General features: G+C 38.7%; 2 protein-coding genes and 1 long non-coding RNA gene across 5 annotated transcripts in view; all 3 read right to left on the minus strand.

Moving 5' to 3' along the window:
- The window catches only part of MCUB (mitochondrial calcium uniporter dominant negative subunit beta), a 46,309-nt gene extending 40,985 nt beyond the window's left edge, over nucleotides 1-5,324 (minus strand). Inside the window, exon 1 of the mRNA XM_032686875.1 lies at nucleotides 5,135-5,324. Within this exon, the coding sequence (XP_032542766.1) occupies nucleotides 5,135-5,230 (96 nt within the window). The 5' untranslated portion in view covers nucleotides 5,231-5,324. The remainder of the gene's footprint in view (nucleotides 1-5,134) is intronic.
- A 3,667-nt stretch (nucleotides 5,325-8,991) lies between these two features.
- Nucleotides 8,992-13,981, minus strand: LOC116786356. Its single transcript, XR_004356893.1, has 2 exons — nucleotides 13,411-13,981; nucleotides 8,992-10,633 (listed from the first exon to the last, which is right to left on the minus strand). It is a non-coding gene; the product is annotated as an uncharacterized LOC116786356 (long non-coding RNA).
- A 1,815-nt stretch (nucleotides 13,982-15,796) lies between these two features.
- The window catches only part of SEC24B (SEC24 homolog B, COPII coat complex component), a 43,348-nt gene continuing 37,751 nt past the window's right edge, over nucleotides 15,797-21,393 (minus strand). For all 3 annotated transcript variants that reach the window (XM_032686297.1, XM_032686298.1, XM_032686299.1), the window contains 4 exons: nucleotides 20,601-20,705; nucleotides 19,505-19,597; nucleotides 17,797-17,900; nucleotides 15,797-16,633 (listed from right to left, as the gene is read on the minus strand). In XM_032686297.1, the coding sequence (XP_032542188.1) occupies nucleotides 16,519-16,633; nucleotides 17,797-17,900; nucleotides 19,505-19,597; nucleotides 20,601-20,705 (417 nt within the window). In that variant the 3' untranslated portion in view covers nucleotides 15,797-16,518. The remainder of the gene's footprint in view (nucleotides 16,634-17,796; nucleotides 17,901-19,504; nucleotides 19,598-20,600; nucleotides 20,706-21,393) is intronic.

Here is a 21,393-nt window from a genome sequence, read left to right on the forward strand (position 1 = left end):
GTACTTCCCAACCTTTGGGAAGTACAATCTGTTACTCCTATATCACATATGAGAAAGCTCCTCAAGAAGTTTGTTCAAACATTATACATATTCTGCTACAGACAGTAACATTAAACCAGCATTTCGGCTTTAGGGTTTCTTTGCATTTTCTGCAGTACCACACAGCCTCTATTTAGCATACAAAAGCTCCAGCTTCTTTAAGCTTGTGATTCTGAAGAGTATGACCACACTCTTTCCAGCCTTGCAGGAGCAGGTTTTCATTTCCTTTTCTTAGAAATTGCCATATTCGCACAACCACAAAAAACACACATCTGGTGACAGAGTAGGTAAAGAGCATCCTAATATGCTATGCAAGGACAGCTGATTTGATCTACACATCTCAATTTGCTACTTTTCTGTCACTTGCCCCCTTGAAAAACAACACTGACAATTTTGAGAAGTCATGCTGTTGATGCCAGTTTCAAACACTGAGGCTGGTTATTAGAAATTTCATAAACCTCTAAGGAAATAAGTGTTTTGCAGGGAATTGTATATGCACATACAAGGGTATTTCACAGCCCACTAAGTCACTACAGCATCTGTACTAGAGAAAGACGACACAGAAAAGCAGTACATGAGATTATCTGTAGAAGTACAAAGAAATTATGAACTTCTGTGCCATATCACATCTCTCTCCAAAAGTGTATTTATTAGTGAAAACGTAGCCAGCTCCCAGCTGCCAGAGGAAAAGAGACAAAAGCAAATGACCATTCCCAATGCCACCCTGCTATTCTGCCACAGACACAGTATCAAAAGCAAAAAAAGGAACTTGCTGAGACAGGCACATTTCCTACAGCAGAAGAGCCAGAGATCTTCTAAATGTTTTTTTTAAAGCATTTATAAATTAGTATTTGTAAGAGTGAACAGTATTTCCACAAACAAACAGATTAGCAGTTTGTTGACACATGCCAGCATAAGCAGGAGGTTTCTTTTAGAAAACAAGACCTGGATCAACTAGCTAACTTTTGTTGTGCAAGACTTTCATAGGGAAGGAAAGACAAGAGAAAACACCTTCAGTGGTCACAAATTAGGCCCAGTTCTTGGCTCCAATTAGATATCCATTTCCAAAGGACATATGTAGGCTGAAAACACAAAGCAGCGACTTAAACCACATTTGTGTGAAATATTCGGCTGCATGAGACACTCAATGACAATCTGCTTCTGTGTAGCTGTCTGGGATATCCTGGGATTGCTCCTTGGACAGAGAATCTTAGAAATCGTGGCAGCAGACTACATGCAAGAGAAAAAGAGGCAAAATAAAAAACCTAAATGATAAACTACATTTCTAATCATCCTGTGGCTATTAGGACACATTTAGATCATTCTGTATAAGACTATAAAACTGAAGGACAAATAGGATAGGTATAATGCTGGAAGAATTATGGTAATTTGGGAGTAAGAATAACCATAAAAACTAACAGGAAGGACAGGAAAAAGTTCAAGCCAGTCTGAGGAAAAAACTTGGTAGTCAAAAACTTATCAGCTGAAAGCACTAAAAGAAACATTTTTGACAGATATGGATGACACTGGGAGCTGACAAAAAAAGCCCAAAAATAAAACCCCCTCTACTCTGCTTTCTGCAGATAAACCCAATGAGTCTCCTACCGGCTGCAATTTGCAACTAGGAAGAAAATTCCCCTCAGCAACAAGTACATGCGATATCCCAAGTGAGGAAGAAGGCAAATCCGTAATTTTTTCACAGAAGCCTCTGCAATTTGATCTTGCCAGCTTACCCACGATCTTTCCCCTTAACGGTGTATTCTAGAGGTACGTTTTAAGAGAACTTTGCACATAGAAATGGAATGCATTCTGAATTAATGATGCTAAATAAACTTACATTTTGAAAACAAAGTTTTCCTGTTTTACTTCCATCATTAATACTTGTTCAAAGCAAGCCCTGCCTTTTGCAGAGGAAATGTCACTACTCCAGCACCTTCACACAGGATAGAAACAGCTTTAGCTGGACACAGGGCTATGTGACTGCAAAGAAACCTAGTTTTAAGCTGAGAGAAACCGTGTAACCCAGACTTCATTTTCCATGGCTGCCACCCATCCCAACCAATGTGGGCATGCTGGCAGAGATCTCCATACCATGGACTAAACTTAAAATCTCACACATACGAATGACCATAAAAAGAAACACAATTTTACATCAGCAGGATTCAGCAATACAGAAAAACTAACTAGAACCATCTGAAAAAAAAAAATTAAATCCAATCCCTTGAATGTTTCCTGACTTAGAAGGTTTATGAATTAAACCAAAATTCCAGCAATTAAAAGCTTTGATTTGTTGTTAACACATGTATTCTCCACTGTGATATGGTGAGGGGAGATTTTCCTCACAGAGAGCAGTGCAAGCAGGGCATTTCTTTCAGTCAGAGCTGAAGGAGTTAAAGCGTGCAAGTGAAGAGGAAGCAAAAGAGCTGGCAACCTTTAGGTTTTATCACATGCAAAATAACTGCAGCATTACAAATCTACAACTCCAGCAAAATGAACTGCACCCTTTCGGGAACAAAGCTATGTGTAGCAAGAATGCCTGTCCAAAGAACACAATACAATATGCCTCACTTAGTTTGAAAAAACTGCCTAAACCTTTTCTCTTTTGCATATAGCTTGCTGTCCGTATTTCTAACATGCTCTTGTCAAAGTAGCAAGCCCAGGACATCCCAAGTGACTAGAGTCTGTCTAAGCACTGAACACTTTATATACAAAAAGATCCACATAACAGAAAACTCAATTTTACAAAATAAAGAAGAATTTGTATAAGCATCACTCCAAAGGCAAAGCATTTAATCACAGCCATAGCAGGAGTTGTAGATTTTGTTTAAAAGTGGAGCTGAGATGCTAACAATTAAGATACAGCTCCTTAGGACAGCAATCCTTGCTTTTACAGAAAAAAAATTACAGCAAATTAGCAATAATGGTTTGTTTATCACCACAGCATTGTATTTATTAGTCGAAAACACAGCACACAAATACCCTGTGTACTTACACACCTGCCCATCCACACAGCAATACTTCAGTATCTCAAAGTATGTGATGACAAAACACACGAAGAACCCGTACTGTAACCTTGCATAACCACTGAAGTACCACCTCCAGCTTTACAAATGGAAACCTTCACTCAAGGCCCCAAAATGTACATGGGTAGACTGATTCCCATTATGGAATACAGCATGAAACAAGCTGAAGAGTGTAGCCCATAATGGCTCCAGACCACGCCACACACTAAGGCAACAACTGACCAAGCCTTGCTTTCCTCACTCCTGCACAAGCACTCCAACCTTTCCTTCCCGAGCTAGAGGCAAAATATTTGTTTAACCAAACAGCAGTGGCAAACAGCAGAGACAGCAACACTGAACAGCAATGGTGTAAAAAAATGATACGATCACAACAGTGCTTGCGCTGGATGAGATGTATGCAATCTGATGTCCTGCATTACATCAAAATATAAAGACCTAAATAGCTGCAATAACAATTGGGACCTTTTTTTTAAATTTTACTAGCTTGAAATTACATCTACAGGTCATTCATTTAAAGTTTATGAGAACAAATATTTTAACTGCCTGAAAACAGTAAAGGGGAAATCAGTAAACACGCTTCATTAACTATCATGCTAGCAACTGTGTAGGAAAACTGGATCTATCAACTGCATCTATAAAAAGAAGTGTATATTAATTTATTCCAAAAATTTCCATTTAAGAAATAAACCAAATCTTGTATTAAACACTTTTCCCAATTAGATTTTTCCTCAGCATTACAACATCTCTCTGCTTCATCTATTTGGTGCAAGAATTTAATTCCCAAGTCACATCACTATCATGTTCCATCCCACGAAGTAACAGAGACGATCATTTTTCTGCTCTTTCCTACAATGACAGAACTGCCAAAGCAAGAGCTTTTCCTCCTCCTCCTCTCATTTTTGGTGTCTCTTCTTGAAGCTTTACCAGCTTTCAGTCTCATTTTAGAGCCTTAGAAAAGCACGAAGCTTGTCTGCAAAGCAGTACCCTGGAGAAGTCAGAGGTGACAAACTGAATAGGTAATGTCAGTGTGCTATGAATAAGAGTGTAAATGCTCTGTGAGCTGCAAGATGTTTTTAGCACGCCGTGTTAGAACCTTAGAAGATCAAGGAGGCTAAATCAATATTTATCTTAAATTCCCTTCTTAAATGTCCTCATATACACGCATGACGAAGCGAAGAAGGGCTATTCGCATTAACAGAAGAGAGGCAAATTAGTGCAAGGGAATTTAGTACAAGGCGTTTTTAACAGTTTGAGAAAAAAATATTAGGAAAAAGTAGATAGACAGTTCATTTTGCGCAACTCCTCAACTCCACTCGCCACCGCAGGTGTCGAGACACAGGCTGTGGAAGCTGCTCAGTAACATGCCCCAGAGCGCCCTGGGCTTCCTTGCGTGGATGTCACGCCACACCCAGGCCACTTCCTTGCTATGGGTGGGCGGCAGACACCGGGACAGGGTTTCGTTGTGTCTCATCACAGCGATGTTTCCTAGCATCTCTATCAGTAAAAACAATAATGAACGATTAAACTGCCTCCTCTCCCGCTAGGCAGTCGTTCAGGACTATTAACACTACACCGTTCTAAACGCCAGCAGATCTTTAAAGTCACTGTGCCTTCATGCTTCCTATTCACAGGACCTCTGGGACTTCCTAAAGCCACGAGAAGCTCAGAGGCAGGTGGACTCCAGCGTACACGGGAGCACCACGACAGCCCACAAGAAAAAACTTTTTTTTGGCGCTCCCGTTTTAATTCCCGCTGTTTACAGCGGCAGCCTGTGAGTCACCCACTGCTCTCCAACCAGCCCGGGGCAGGGGCCCCCAGCCCGGCCGGCGCTGCGGCTCCTCCCGCCGCCTGAGCCACCGCCGCCCCGGGGAGCGAGGCAGCGGCGGGACGGCCCCGCGACGGAGCCTCTCCGGCCCCAGCCCCGCAGGGCTGACACTCCCCCCAAGTTTTGTCCCTCTTCCCGGGGGGAAGGCGGGCGAGGGGCCAGCAGGCACGAGGGGCAGTTCCGCCTCTTTCCGCCGCTGTCCCGCGGGGAACATCGCCCGCCGCCCGCTCCCTGCACCCCGTCTTACCTGAGGCGCCGAGGGCGGCGGGCGGTCATCCCGCCTGCCCAGCGGCACCGGGAGCAGCCACTTGCTCCGCACCGCCCGCCCCAGCCCCGCCAGCATGGTCCTACTTCTCCTCCTCCGGTCGGGAGCGGGCCGCCCGCGGGCGCTCCCCGCAGCGGCTCAGCCTCGGGGCGGGCGGCGCCCGCTCCTCGCCGGGCGTGGGCGAGCCGGAGAGGAGGGCGTCTACCCCAGCGGCCAAGGCGGCTTGTGCGCCTTTCCTCTGCTCCTTCCCGCCCCGACCGCGGAGGGGCCAGGCCGGGCCGGACGGGGCGGTCCCAGGCAGCAGCGACCCGCGTCTGTCGCTGTTGTAGCGGTGGGCGAGGAGGCGGCCCCGCCGGGCCCAACCCACCGCCCCTCGGCTACAGGTGCCGGTCTCCCCTCTTCCTGTAAATGAGATTAAAATAGCCATAATTGTCTGTCCTACCAGAACACCTGGCTTTTCTGTTGCTGAGCTATTGCTTTTTTTTTTTTTTCCAAGAACACGACTATCGCTGCTCCTGGGTTTCAGTGAAATGAACACATTCCGGTGCCACAAAAATGAACAGCAAAACACAAAAGACGCTCGGAGTTCGCTATTTTACATGAGAGTTTTGTTTACAGCAGTAAAACAATTAGCAAAGCTTAACCTTTCCCTATTCAGTCGTTCGTTCGAGCTCACCTGTTTGATATCATCAACATGCCCATAAACACAGGGTTTCACTTTCAGTACAAACCACGGAAGTGCATCAGCCCCATGGCAGCAGATCAGGGAAACACAGAGGGAAGTGGTGCATTCCTCTGTTTCCTCTGCCTTTTATGATGTTCCTCCAAAGCAATGCTGCACAAAACAAAACACCTTTACCTGATGATGACAAAAGGATCTTAGCAAATGGGCTGTTGCAGATCTGAAAGTGTGTCACTATCACAGGAAAAAAATCCACATCTGATTGCACGCTTGATGGCTCTGAGGGACTAAATAAGACCCCATTTCTGTCCGTCTTCTGAGCTCTAGGAGAGAAATCTTAGGCAGATAAGATCACACAGACATTCATTCACATTTTGGGGTCACTGTGATCTATTAAAGTGAATGTGATCCCAGGAAACAGCAGAAGAAGAGCAGCTGCAGTGTCAACAGGCAGTGATTCCCAAAGACAACAATTTGTTCTAGTCACAATTAACATTTACCATAATTATTTACCCAAATTTTATTGGAGCAATTTTTCTTTAGCAAAAGTAAGAGTTAATTTCTCAACCTAGGTACAGGGAAGCCAGAGTCCTTTTCCTCATGCTCTGACTTATTTCCTCCATCACAGTACTTTTAATGCTTCCTTGTTTGTTCACAGGTACCTTTCCAGAGCTGGAGGGTAAGGGAGAGAGAGCAGAAAAATTTTGATGACAAAACTTAAAAGTTCCCCAGTAATACCAAATCTACAGCAGATATTTTGAAGTTCTCCCTCTAAGGTTGTCCTCCTTCAGTGACTAGGATTTCCTACTACTACTTCCAGCATACTCCTGGAACAAAATTTTCTAATTTTCTAATTAAATTTTTCTAATTTCTAATAAAATTTTCTAAAAATTTTCTAATGCATCTTACTTGAAAACCAATAGCTAAAGGTTTTTTAACTCTTGCATACCACAGTTCAAAATAGAAAATGGAATGGAATAAAATTATTTTATACATATTTTCAAAACCATGTCTATGCTGAAAGATTTATCTTGCATCTGGTGATGAAAAGCTGCTGCAAAATCTCTCCCCTTCAGCAGCAAACATGAGCTAAGATCTCAAGACTTGCTTGAGGAACTGCCTTTACAAGTCATTAGTAAACAGCCTGCATTTTCCCCAAAGACACAAGAATGAAACCCAAACTTCTGTGTTTTCATAAAGTTGGTTTCATAAAGTATGGTATCAACACTTGTACCACTTAATTTAAAGATAAACTTTTTCACCAGGAAAAACTATGTTCCCTCCCCGTGCACAGAGAGAAAAAAATATCTCTTCAAAGTATAGAAGAGATCATTGCAAAATATTACCTCTGCCAGTACTAACATACTAATTCTCCTTCTCTAGTAAAGAAACAGTGAAATGAGACCTATCACCAACTCACACAGAACGCAGACAAAAGCTCTGTATTTTTCATAGAGCAGGGGATCATGCCCATAAGATCTCCTAGATAAATTGCTGGAAGGCATGACACCCTATAGGGAAATACCTGGATTCCAATTACAGAGATAAATTCTTACTCAAGGAATGAGAAGTGCTTAGTGCTAGTGCCAGGCAGAGGATCATAAATTACACTCTTATTACAGAGTTGCCAGTCTGTCTAAATTGTACTGGAGTATTAAGTCAGTAGAGCAGAGGCCTGAGTCGTGATTAAAGGGATTCACAGTCAACATTTTTTCCTCCTTCTTCTGAGTCTTTTTACTGTGTCTCTTAATTTGCTTATATTTTCTTATATGCTTCCTCTGGCTTGTAAATATCTCTTTTATGCATAAATTCTTACAAAAATAATTATCACATTTAGAAACAATACAGGCAAGACACAGAGGATCACTTGTGTCTTGATAGGCACAAATGCCTCAAAAAATCACAGCTAAGCAGTAAGCTATTATTCAGGTTAGGACTGCACACACAAACATGGCTTGCACTGGGCAGGAAATCAATACACAGAATATAGTTCAAAGCCCACCTTCCCCAAAGGTTCAGATGAAGAAAGAACTGGCCTAAAAGGGAAAGGCTGCAGCTTGACATGGAAATAGACCTCAGGGTGGCAACAGGCCAACTCACTAGGAATTCACTTAGAATGGCATCTGTGGCAAAGACTACTGTTTGTGTATGCTAATTAAGTATTCCCAATACAACTTTAGCAGCCCACTAGGCCTTTGTGCAGCAGGTATGAAAACCAATGTAGCTTTTCAGTGAAGAGCCTTCCTTACAACCTCAGGGTCCCAAAGAGCAGAGTCCTGCTAGTTTCTAGGTCTCTATCACTAACATCTTTTCTGGAGGATAAAATGAAGTTTATATTCCCCATCCCTCAAGGTGCTGGGCACTCACAACGCTGCAGGCAGCTGAAACAACAGGCATGGTTTGTACAGGGAGACATGAATGCCAGAGGCATACTTTGAAATTTGCTGAGTTTATTTGGCTGTCCAGTTGTGAATACCTGTGTCTCAGGACAAGCAGTGGCATAAACTGTTGCCGCTGACAAAATGGAGGTGGTGGGAGAGTAGGGGGACAAGGCAAAACTTCCCCTTTGGACACCACTAAGCAGGGAAATCAGCCTAACCTGCCACTGGAGCCACAGGTCCAGTGAAATACACAACCAACATAATGGAAAGATATGGGTGGAGAGCTCCCCGTTTAGAGTTTCAGTTCTGGAGTCATTCCAGGCCCAGCTCCTGCTCAAGGCAGGGCAATCTGTCATCAGAGAGCAGCAGCACGATGTAAAAGTTCAGCTGTTCCCTCTTCCCTTGATACACCAGCTGGGCAGAGCTTCAGCCATTTTCAGGCTCTTTTCCCTTTTGCATCAGTCTGTCAGAGACTGAGCTCAAACCTTTAGCTTGGCACCTGCAGTATTAAAAAGAAAGCTTAGAAAGTGGCTTTCCTCACTCAGGAAGCCTTAATGACCTATACTACACCTCTGCATGACTGATGGCTTAAAATATGAGCACATGCAAATTTAATGTCATTGGTGTTGGATAGGAAGCAATAACTGTTCAGAACACAGCACAATCCTGGTGACAGCACCTCAGTGAAACCTCTGCCTAAGAACTCAGTGCTAGTATCTGAGAGTTAGTAATAGCTATGCACAGTTTGACACACTTCACTCAAATACACAGAAGACTATAATCAAGAAGTGTAATCAGAAGAGTGCAATCAAAGTGAAGGAGGGGAACTGAAATACTCTACAGTCCAAAACCTGCAAATAACACTAACAAATGACTCCTAGAACAAGCATAAACATTCACCACACTAGATACATCCACATCTTGATACACAAGTTCTTTTTCTTAGTTTGTCATTTTACATTACACATTGCAAATGACCACTAGAGCTGAGCACAAACAATATGAGTCACAACCATATTCATTCTAAATATTCTGACATCCTGTTTTATGTAGATATTCAGGGATCTGAGCATCCACTCCAATCCCCATCCCTTCCCAGAACGTTGTACTCCTGCCTGTTTTGCAGAGTACGTTTGTGCAAGGGTTTTGTGGTAATATTCTTCGGATGAATAATAGCCCTCCTTTCCTTTGAAGTGATATCATGTTGTCTGCCTTGTTATTGTTTTAGGCTAAGGAAGAAAAACTGCCAGGAGCATAGCAATGTATTGGAGAAAAGGCTTGTTTCTAAGCCATTTTACATTTGAGTCACGTAAAATTCACAAGTTAAAGCAGAAGGACATTCCTAGAAGTCCTAACTCTTGCTTCAGGAAGTCATGCAGTCTTGCCTAGACCTTTTCCACAACATGCATAGTTTCTATGTGATTTTGGTTACCTCCAGTTGTCTTTTTAAGGCAAATGCTAAACTTTGAAGTAAGGAGCTGAAAAATTCCGCTGAATTTAGGAAACTGCCACTGAGGAGGACCAACAGTTCACAGGTTTCTGTTTTGTTTTGGTTTTTTTAAACTTCTCTAGGAAGCCATAACACAAACACATACACACTTATTTAAAGACCTGGATATTACTGGTTAACAAAGTCTGTGGTAACAAGAAGTTAGGACGAAAAAGAGTAGAAAAGGGAAAAGGCTGGTGATTTACCTTTACATAAATCAGTTCATGCAATACCGTCTTGTAGTACCTTGCATAGTACCATGCACCTTATCTCAAGTATAGTCTTATCAAGTGGTGTTGGAAGAACAGATGAACACCATCAGAAATTTAAACACACAGAGAAACTTAGAAAAGCCTTAGAAAATGCCTTAGGAAGTAAATTAAGGAGAGGGCATAACAGTGTACTGAAGAAAGAAGGGTATAGAGCAGTTTACTACCTCCTGTTCTCTCCACCTCAAGAAGCTACAGAGCATTCAGCATCTCTCAGAAAGAAGAAAAAAAACTTTTCTCCGCGGGTAGTTAGATTGTAAAACCGTTCATTAGAAGAAATTATTCAATATATGGTCAAGAATACTCACTTATTCCGATTAACAAAAAAGCTGACAGGGTTTTACATACCAAGCCGATCTCTAAATACATACGGTAGAGACGTGACTTGGGATAGGACAGCTTACACACTAGGGCTTTCTCAAGTTTCACCCTGACCATCGGATACCAGTTACTCTTAAAGGAGACAGGATGTCAGAGAAAGTGAATGGGCAGCTCTGCTCGATGATCCAGCTGTGGTATGATGGTGATGGAGCAGCTGACAGAGCCCTTGTGCGCTGCTTTCCTCAGCGGTTGCGTTCCTCCTGCAGAACCAATCCATGTGCGCTGCTAGAGATGCCAGAGGCATGGCTGCAGAGGCGGTTTCCACTCTTTTTCCAGGAACTTAAAAATTTCAAAATGTGTTTAGAAGGCTGAAAGATTTCACACTCGCTCTCCAAGAATAAATTATTCTTTCATGTAAAGAACAGTTTTGGTAATTAGAGATACTAGTTTTGATGAGGGGAAAGGGGAAGCTTGGAAACTCAGATGGTTTTTTATTTTAAATAAACATATAAGGCACTTAGAAATACAGCCATATTGCAAGAAATTGCTAAACTATTTGATAGACAGTCAAAACACCAATCTTTCTGAAGCTCTGCACGTGCTCAGCAAGCTGGATGAAGACATCCAGCAGGTATACCACTGATTCTACTTTTACTTTCAGTCCTGGCTTCTCCTAAGCTTTATTTCAGATAATGAAGGCATTGAATTCAGCTGCTAAAAAGAAAGAGAAGAGCAGAAAGAATTCCTTAGCTATGGATGACTGCTACATATTTTACTTTTTTTCTTTGCTTCTGCATTAGGTGATCAGATAACTTTTAGTAACATTTTATATTCATAAAAGCTGAAATTTACAGCCTGCAGAAATATTTGAAAGCATCATATCTACAGAAGTTGTTAACAATAAGAAGTATTTTCCTAAATGTTACTTTCCCTCCCCAAATGATTTTCTAACATTAAAACCTTTTGTTATTTTTTAAACATATTTTCAAGTAATATAAGATTAGTATTTCCTATGGCTAACAGATTACCAAGGTGGTTAATTATCACCAACTCTTTCTCATGCTTGAGGATTCTTATGCCAATAATCACTTCACTCAAGAATCCCACAAAAGCTCAGTGTCTTGCAAGCAGAGGCTTTCTACTCACATTGATAAACACAAGAAAAATTGTATTATACTAATTGCTAGCCTAACAGTACTTCCTTCCAACACTCCTGACCTGTGTAAAATTCCCACTTTTCTTTGAATGGTAACATGATTAAGGGTGTAACTGGAGATCCGTATTTGCTGATGCCTCTAGGATAGGCTTCTCTTAACATCTGAAAAATCAAATAAAAACCTCACAAATAGCTTTAAGAAAATATAAACCAGATAATCATAAAGGTGAACAAGTGCAAGAAAAAGGATTAAAACTCATTCTCCTTTTCAAAATTGCTTTTTTTAAACAGGTTGTCTGCCATCTCCTCTATTTATCTTCTGTAGTGTGCACCTGCTAAAATCTTGTGCATGACTGATACTCCTAATAAGGCAGCTCCATCAGTTTTGCTAAGGACCCTCAAAGGAAAATAAGAAGAAATTCTGTGAAGTATTTGACTTTTTTCTAGTTATCAAAATTGTAAAGGAAAACACAAAGGCCTTTCAAGTGGAAAACAGTAAGAATTCATGACTGAGGCATAAACTGAAGAAAGATCAATTATGTAGTTATTTGAATTTTCATTGCTCTTGTGATAATCTTTTACACAACACTAATCACGTGCAAATTCTCTTGCTACACTCAAGTAAGTAGAATGCCTTTGGATTTTTCATGAAAAGGCATCATCAGTAGCTTGTGAGGAAAACCAAAATGTTCTATAGAGAGACTTCAATCCCAGTTCGTTGCAATAGTTGTAACCACTTTTCCAGGTCCCTACATTTGAATATTACATAACATCAGTTTAAGTAAAGACATGCTAGACTTCTAGAAATGGTTTTCTTTTTTTTTAATTCTAGAGGCTGCCGGTTAAAAAATAAATCATTACAGTCTCTCCATTCCCCTTTTAAAATTCCCAACACAACTGTACCAAAAATCCTGGTATGCTAAAACTCAGAAATATTCCTGATTCTAATTATGAAAATCTGAGAAGCAACAGAGTATGTAAACATCCCTCCACCATTTTTCAGAACAAATTACCAGAAAATGTCATATAAAAGACTTAACATGCATTGAAATCCAAATAACTGCTTTTAAAAGTCACTCTTTTATATAATAACTGACACATTCGTTGCCACTTTCAGCCTCAGACCTCCACACTCCCCATCACTGAAAATGGTGCTTTTAAGGGTTATATCCTGTCCACTATCAGAATACAGCACAGGGACAAAATATACTCCAAAACTGAAATCAAAATGAGATTTTTACAGACTCTTATACATAAGCTAATACTTCTAACTACAGAAATCACTGACTGAGGTTTCAATTATTTTCTCATTAACCCACTTGTGTCCCATACTTTGTAACTTTAGCATCAAATTCTTAAGATCTACTTGGCCTGAAAAAACATGATTCCACATTTAAAATTACTGAAAGGCTCTTGACTCTCAGTATTACTAACAACTGATCTTTGACAAAACCATCATTTCAGTACATGGCAAAAAGTACAGAAAACCAAAGCCAAACAAAATTACTTGCACCTGGTCATCTTTTCTCCATTGCCAGGTTAAGCAAGATTAATAAATGGGTTTATTTCTAATAAGCTTAAGAACAAAATAAAGAATCAAGATCAATAACTCTTCTTGGAGAGCTGCATTATGTGTCCTACCATTGTAAGAGCTTTCTGGGTTCTTAATTTCTCCCACAGGAACTTCCATACTACTGAGTTGGTAAAAGAGGTACAAGATGTTGCTTTTAGAACTAAGACATGAAAAGTGACACCCAGTGTCAGTATTTAAAATACTGAGAATTTGAACTGATCACCCAAAGACTGACTGAGCTGGGGCTGGGGAACATCTTCCCTGGCAAATAGGCATGATTTATATCTGCAGTGTAGAAGGCGTTTTGGGAAAAGTTCAATCCCTAAAATGGCTGGAGAGCTACCTTGGACAGTTCAGCACTTTATTTAAGCAGATACGAAAGCATACCTCTTATCTCTTCTCCAAAACCTTACTCAGTAGGCAATAAGCTTATTAAGCTTCACAGTACATCCCTTGGTAGGAATTAGTCTTTTGATGTGTATCTTGTGATCCAAGTCATTGTCAGAAAAACTGTCTTTTAGATCACAAAGTACTGAGGATTGGGAGGGACCAAATGGTAGGCTCATGTGGTCCAACCTCCCTGCTCAAGCAGGGTCATCCTAGAACACATTGCACAGGATTGCATCCAGATGGTTCTTGGGTATCTCCAGGGAGGAAGACTCCACAACCTCTTTGGCCAATTTGTTCCAGTGCGTAGTAAAGAAGTTCTTCCTCCTATTCAGGTGTAACTTCTTGTACATCAGTTTTTGCCCACTGCCTCTTGTCCTATTGCTTGGTACCACCGAGAAGAGCCTGGCTCCATCCTCCTGACACCCTCCCTTCAGATACCTACAGACATTGATACAGTCCCCTCTCAGTAATCTCTTCTCGAGAGTGAACAGGCCCAGCTCCCTCAGTCTTTCTTTATAAGAGATGCTGCAGTTCCTTCATCGTCTCTGTATCTCTCCACCAGACCCACTCCAGGAGCTCCATGTCTCTTTTTTACTGAGGAGCCCAGAACTGGACACAGCACTGCAGATGCAGCCTCACTAGGGCTGAGTAGAGGGGCAGGATCACTTGCCATGTCCTGCTGGCAATGCTTTTCCTAATGCACCCCAGGATACTGCTGGCCTTCTTGGCCACAAAGGCACATTGGACTGTGGACAGTTTGTTGTCCACCACGACCGCCAGGCCCTCCTCAGACAGGTACTCTTGCCATGCCTACAGATATTCTATTGATCAAACCACTAAAATCAGTACCCTGAATCCTGAGATGTTTCAAAATCAAGATATTTCCATGAGACTGTCTTTTTAAAATTTAAACCAAACATCAGTCACAATGGAGGTATGCTCTAAAATTAATAAAAAAACTATATTCTCTATGCTGTGTAATAATTTTACTGAACAAATAGCTCTCAAGATGTACTTTTCATAATTTTTATATACAAAACCCCATAGAAGAATAAAGCTTTAAGAAATGATTTTACAGAATATGTTGCAATTAATCATGGCATACGGCGTTCCCAGATATCAATACCAAACTCACAAATCAGAAGCATCTATCATGGAGCATTTAAAATTGTAACATGTCCTTCTTGTCTTTGCAAATATAAATGATATTTAAGATGCCCCACGCTTTAGCAGCACTTAGCTTTCACCCAATGCAAATTAATCTACAAACAAGCACTGAGATCCTAGAGGTCTCATTTAGGGACAACATTCAGCATTGCCGCAGACATTTATTACACAATATCGATCTACTAAATGGAAAGTTTCTCTTTTGTAATCTTTGGGTAACTTAAACACATTTAGTAAAGGACAGCACACAAATATAACTTATAAGGTATCTTCTCCAAACAATGAGTTTGTGCTAACATGCAGAATAACACTACTTGCGGAATTTAATTATTGTAGGTTTTAAAGCGTTTGCAAACCATAACTAGTACATTTTCTCCTTGACTATTTGATTCAGGGGCTATAGCACTTAAAATACGTTAGCATCTTCAAGGCTACATTAAATTAAAATGTAATCATACTAATGATAATTTACTTTTTTGTACTTAATTATTTAATTGTAGTCACATTTCATTAAAACAAACAGATAAAGTTCAGAATACTAAGTATGAGTGATTGTGCTTTATGCATTAATTCTAATGTGTCTCTAAAAAAAAAAACTAACAACCTAACGAAACCATCTCAACTTAACAATCAAATTAAAAAAATCTGACATAAATCTATCAAAAAGCCCAAACCGGTGAGTTACCAAAACATTAGCAAGAACAAGGTTTCTGAAATACACAAGTGTGATTACATTTTGAATTTTGTCATTTTAAAGCCTTTACTTTCACTGATGTAATGTAATTAATTTTTACATCACCTCTTCTTTTTCTTTAGATCACAGCAGAATTCAAACCAACAAGTGTGAGTGATTACCCACACTTACTCTAAAGGGCAGACAACACAAGTTTACAGAAACCTCGACCAAGACTACAGTAGTTACAGAACATAAAACGAAGTTAATAGATATGCCTTCTTGAGGATAATATGTAAGAAGGGGTTTAGGAATTTTGTATTAAAAGCTCATTTCAGATTATGCAGTGTTTTCTCCTCCCTTCCACAGATCTGTGAAATAAAGTGGTAAACATGTTCTCTTCAATATTCATTTCGGTAAGAGTTTAGTTGCAAAATGGTTATACTTACATAAATATAAAACCACATGATAAAGCAAAATATTGTTAATTAGTAAGCCAATCATAAATAAATTCACCTAAAATTAACAGAAGAAGCAGCTGTATTCCTTCTACATTGATACATTTTTTAGCATGTTTTTATTAGTCAACTTCATTGTCTAGCCTGGGACAAAACAACTCATCATCATCAAGCACTCAACAATTCTGCACACTGAGCTAAGTCTTTTTTTTAGTTACATTTTTTACATTTTCTTTACAAATGTAATACTTATGTACATTATATATTTTATTTCTACAATTGATTTACTTTACTGAAACTCTACAACTTTCACAGGGAATTTGCTGAAGTCTTTAGTAAATATGAATCATTCCTCTTAAAAAGAAATTCATATAAACAACCAACATACATCACTGCCCTTTGACATCTCTGTTAAGGATTTGGATCTGGAAGGGCTACTATAATAAATGTAAGAAAAAAGGCTTTACCTAATTGTACATTTTGTTAAGAAATATCATCCCACATAGCTACATAAATTCACCAGCTTGCAATAAACAGAGCACCATACCGCTGCACAACTGGATACGTGTACAAACCAATTTTAAAGTTTACTAGTGAAACAGCTTCATCACTCCTAGCACTTTGAGACTGAAGTAAATCTGCAAAATTCTTTTGGAAATGTATACTTCTTTAGCTGTAAAGCTTCCAAAACAGTGCTGTCACTGTATATTGTGAAGAACAAGCATCCACTTCTGTAAACTTCCCATATGCTTCTCTCAGCCCATGCTTCTGTCTGAAGTCAGAATTTTTCTTCTATTTATTCCTTGGTCACTTACAAACCTGCTGTTGAATATTAAGTAAGAACTCATAATATGAGAAAGCTGCTTCTGTCCGATCCTCAATTAAATGCTGAAAAAAATCTGTTTTGGCAGGGTTCTCATCTCTGAAAGAAGAGAGGAAGGTATTGAGCAAAATCAAACATTGAGCAAAAAATCCACTGCAAAATTCAAACAGAGGCCTAAGGTCTAAAAAATTTCTTACTATCCTTTGGAATCTACATTCAGTCCAAAGATACTAAAATTGCAAATAATCTGAAGTCTAGGAAAAAACCCTGAAGTTTGCAACACACTATCAAACAACAGCATCTTTTTAAGGAGTATAAAATGGTAGAAAAGCAGGTGAAATACAGCATTTAAAGCATCTTGCAAAAACACAAAAAAGAAAATATAAAAATACTTTTGTTTTAGGAGTCAGAAGTTAACAAATATTGCTGGTGGCAATGAAAAAATGCAAAAATTACATCTCTGGTTACATGTAATCTCAATCTCAACGGAACAGAGAAAGTAAACATAATTATATTATCCATAATTATTGTCCCAGTAAAAATTATCTGAGACACTATCCTCTGTACTGGTATTGTACAGTGTGCAGCAAAGCTCCTCCTGTTTACTATGGTCTCTCAGAACTACTTGCAACTCAAGCAGCAGCCATCATGCCACAGCTGAAGAGCTTCAGTCCTGTATTTCAGCATTATTTCTCTAAGCAAGTCATCATACTCTCTAAAAGTGACCTCTAAAAAGTGATCTCCTGTCTGGCTCAGTAAACTGAATATTCCAGAAGTGAAATGTACTCTCAAGTATAATAATTTTATTGCATTTAAACTTCTTTAAGTGAGTCGTGTCTTGAAAAGGCTTCAAAACTTGCCTCATCTATCATAAATCAGCTGCTGTCCTATGGAGCTCCGTAACAAATACATACAATTACTTACCCATCTACAGATTACTTACTTTACTTCTTTTTTATATGCATATTATAAAAGCTATAACAGAAATTAACCCAGCTAACTCCATTGATCAGAAGGATATCCATTGGTTTAGTGTATTCTTAATATAAAAATATGCAACTAATTCCTAACAATAAAACTATTAGTAATTGAATTTGCACTAGATTCAAAGACGACCTTTGTCACTAAGCAGTTTTGGATAACAGCATTATATCAACTGGAAAGATGATGATACTCAGATAAATGCACTTTTCATCAGTTTTAATTAGACACTGTAAATACAAGTTGCCAATAACAACTTAGTATCTAACAGAAATACTTACTTTATTACTTGAAGAACTGGACTTAAAGGTCTACTGTCTCTAAGCCAAGATATAAAAGATCGTGTCCTTTCTGAAGAAAGTGCATCTACCTCAGGAAGCTGCGTCTGGTTGAAGGTAATGGAAAGAAGTCAGCATCTTTTATTATCAAAACTATTTTAAAAAACTATTTAAGAGAAATAGATCCTGAAAGTCGTAACATGACTCAAGCCACAATTTCTATTGAGAAATTAGCAACCACGGATTTACATACAAAGATTTTTTTCTTCAGCTTTAGTGTTTAAGTACATCTTTAACTTAAACCGTATTTTAAGTGCAAAAGATTTGAGAAAGCAAGTTCATTTGAGAAGTTATCTTTTCAAAATGCTGCTTTGTAGTCTTCTTGCCTTTATCTTCCCCTGGCAAACAAGTTCCTACATGTTGTACTATGCATCACTGAAAAGATGAGCAAAACAAGAAGTGAAGTCTGAATTGCAAGTAAATTTCTGAATTGCAAAGATTATACTGGACTATTTGGTTGGGGAATAAGGTGAAAAAATAGAATTAAAACCAACTCTTCAGCCAATATAAGACAATCAGTATGACATAAAAGAATTTATTTCAGAATTAAAGTAGTTCCATTGCTACCTTTGTAGAATGGAGGACATAATTTAAAAGCAAAGATAACTTTATGTTACTTTTTGTCTCACTTTCAGTATAAAAGATGCTATATAATCTTTAGAAAAAAATTATGCTCCTTCTCCTATTAAAGTTCTTCCTGAAAACTCTATTAACTAATACTTACCACCACCAGAGGAGCCAGTTTTAAATTGCCAATACATGCAAAATACAAAACTCTAAACAAGTAGTCCAATTCTACAGTAGTTTCTAGCTTACCACTCTTAGCCTGTTCTTAAAAGGACCACCTGTCACCTTCCCCCTTGATACTATGGAAGCTTTATAAGCAGAAAATATCTTCCTATGTTTCTAAACTAACATATTTTTGCTACTATGTGAATATAACCATTTGATTCTGAACTTTTCTAGAGTGTCTTAAAAGAGTCCTTCCTTACCTGCCAATTGTTGACATTTTGGAATCACTTCTCATGGAAGAGGAGACTTCTCTTTATTTGCTGCTCTGTTTCACACACTAGACTATAGGTTATAACATAAAAACCCCTCCACCAAAAAGCACATCCAAAGGTCTTTGATGTTCTGATAGCTAAAAGCATTTTTTAACATTAACTCAAGGCTTGGAAGCTGAGCAAAACTTAACTCTTACCCTTACTTACAGGCCTATCGTGTCATACCATAGATTTGTTATCTGACACCAGATTCAGAGAACACAAGACTTCTGAAAACCATGGTATCAATAAAGTAACTCTAATATTAACCATTAACACATCTGAATAGATAATTTTTGTATTCATTCTGTGAAATTCCTTCCTATTCTTGTGAATGCACATGCATTTCCATAAAAAAATAAAAGGAGTAATGTATAGAGCAACTCTGGCATTTCACGAATACGAAACTTTAAATGTTTACATTCTTCCCTTAAAAACATCTGACAACTTCTATTTGGCTCCTATGAAGCTGACAAGAAGTTAGAAGGTACCCAATAAAAAATCCCCCTAATTCATAGTTATGTAATTAAAAACTGGAAGTGCAGAAATAAAGAGATTAAATATAAATTCCAACCGTAAGCACTATACGGCTCAACTCAAATGCCTACCATTTTCTGTGGTACTGATGCATAGTTTGGGTATCCAAGGACATCTTTTATGAAGCTGTTATCACAGTTTTTTCCAATCCAAATGTAAAAAATCTGTAAGATATCAGAATCAGTTTTAGTAAGGGCCATGCATACATCTTAGAGGCAAGTGGTCATGTAATAGGAATAATACCAGAATAATAACTTTCATGCAAATGAATCACTTGAGCACTCCAGTTGCACTTCATGTATACATGTCTATATCCATTATTTGCACATTTACTTATTAGTACATTGGTAATTTTTAGAATAGATCATTAAATATAAAAAAAATATAGGTAGAATGCAAATACTGAAAGAATGAGGATGCAGGACACATCTATAATAGAACAGTTAATGCGATAACTTCCCATGTTACCTCCTCAAATGAAACCCCTCAAATTCTGTCAAACAATGACTTCCCAATCTAAACAAGTCATAGTAAAGCATCAATTACCAAAACATATTACAGTAATTATTTCAGACATCTGAAGACAGATGCTAGTTTGACATTCACACACAGCCCTGAACTCATAAAAGGTTTCAAGCACTTTCTAGATTGTCATTTGAGTAGCATAATGCTTTATCCAATTAAGTATGTTTTAGTGTAATTTCTATGGATACCTTAAAATGTATCTACAGATTTTGTTCACTTTCCACAATTCCCTCACTTTTGCATAAAACCACTTTATTTGTGTGTAGCTGGGAAGGTTTCTGCATCAATGAGAAGTGTTTTATTAAAGGCTGTAGTATATACATTTTAATAACCATAAAAGAGATTTTGGAAAATAAAAATACATTAATTCCAGAAAAAACACCTTGATGTGAACTCCTGATATATTCTGACCAGTCTGTCATGAAAAAACAAATCAGCCTCTGAAGCCTCAAAGATACTCCTTGGATCAAAATATGAAAGCCTTTCATTGAAATACAGATTACTGTCAGGTTAGCTGCAATGCTGATTCACTACACTGTTATTGTTGAGAGTTGACTGCTTTTAATAAAGAGTGCATGCATTGTCTCTTTTTTAAAAAAAAAAAAAAAAAGGTGTGCAAAACTTGTAACTTTTTTAACTTACTGAGCCACAATCCATAAGAAAAGCTCCTTCTCTTGTCAACTTCTCTGCAGACAACTTCTGAAGAGGTGGCTGAGGAACAACTCTGTCATTTACATGTATTGTACTCTGTAACAAAAACAAATACTCAATAACACTAGAATTTTACCTTTAACCAGGTAAAACAAAACAGGAAAACCACTGTTCATCTCTAGTAAAATTTTGAGGATTCTCATGTAACAAAATACCATGTTAAGCCTAAAATGATTATGTACACCAAGCAGTTCTAGAATGTTACTTAACCTAAAGCCTACTTTATTACCTAAAAAATAATAATGGAAGTTCATTTAAGTTGCTTATGTAACATTTCTGATGCTACAGATGTCAATATTTCAAAAGAATTCTAGTGTTGACACTTGAGGGTCAACAACCTCCACCGATTCTTTTCATTGCATTCAACTTTACTAGAAATGCTGCAAGAGCTGAACAACATCAAATCGTACTTCCTATGAGGCTTCACTATTTTACTGCATTCAACTGACAGCAAGTTCCTTGATTTAACATCCTGCTTGAATTGATCCACAGGCTTCTCCACAGAGCACTATGACCAATCTGACTAAACAATCTGGCTGTCAGCACTGACATTATTAAAAAATATCCTCCCCCAACCCAAATCCCCAGTATTTTCAGATTAAAGCTGCTTCCCCCTCCAATACAAAAATAGGATGGGTATCTTAAGAACCTGTGAAGCATTCTACAAATAATGTAGGGAAAAAACAGTCTACAGACTAAGTACATCTCCATGTAGTAAAGGATT

Source organism: Chiroxiphia lanceolata, chromosome 4 (assembly GCF_009829145.1).
Source record: "Chiroxiphia lanceolata isolate bChiLan1 chromosome 4, bChiLan1.pri, whole genome shotgun sequence".
NCBI lineage: Eukaryota > Metazoa > Chordata > Aves > Passeriformes > Pipridae > Chiroxiphia > Chiroxiphia lanceolata.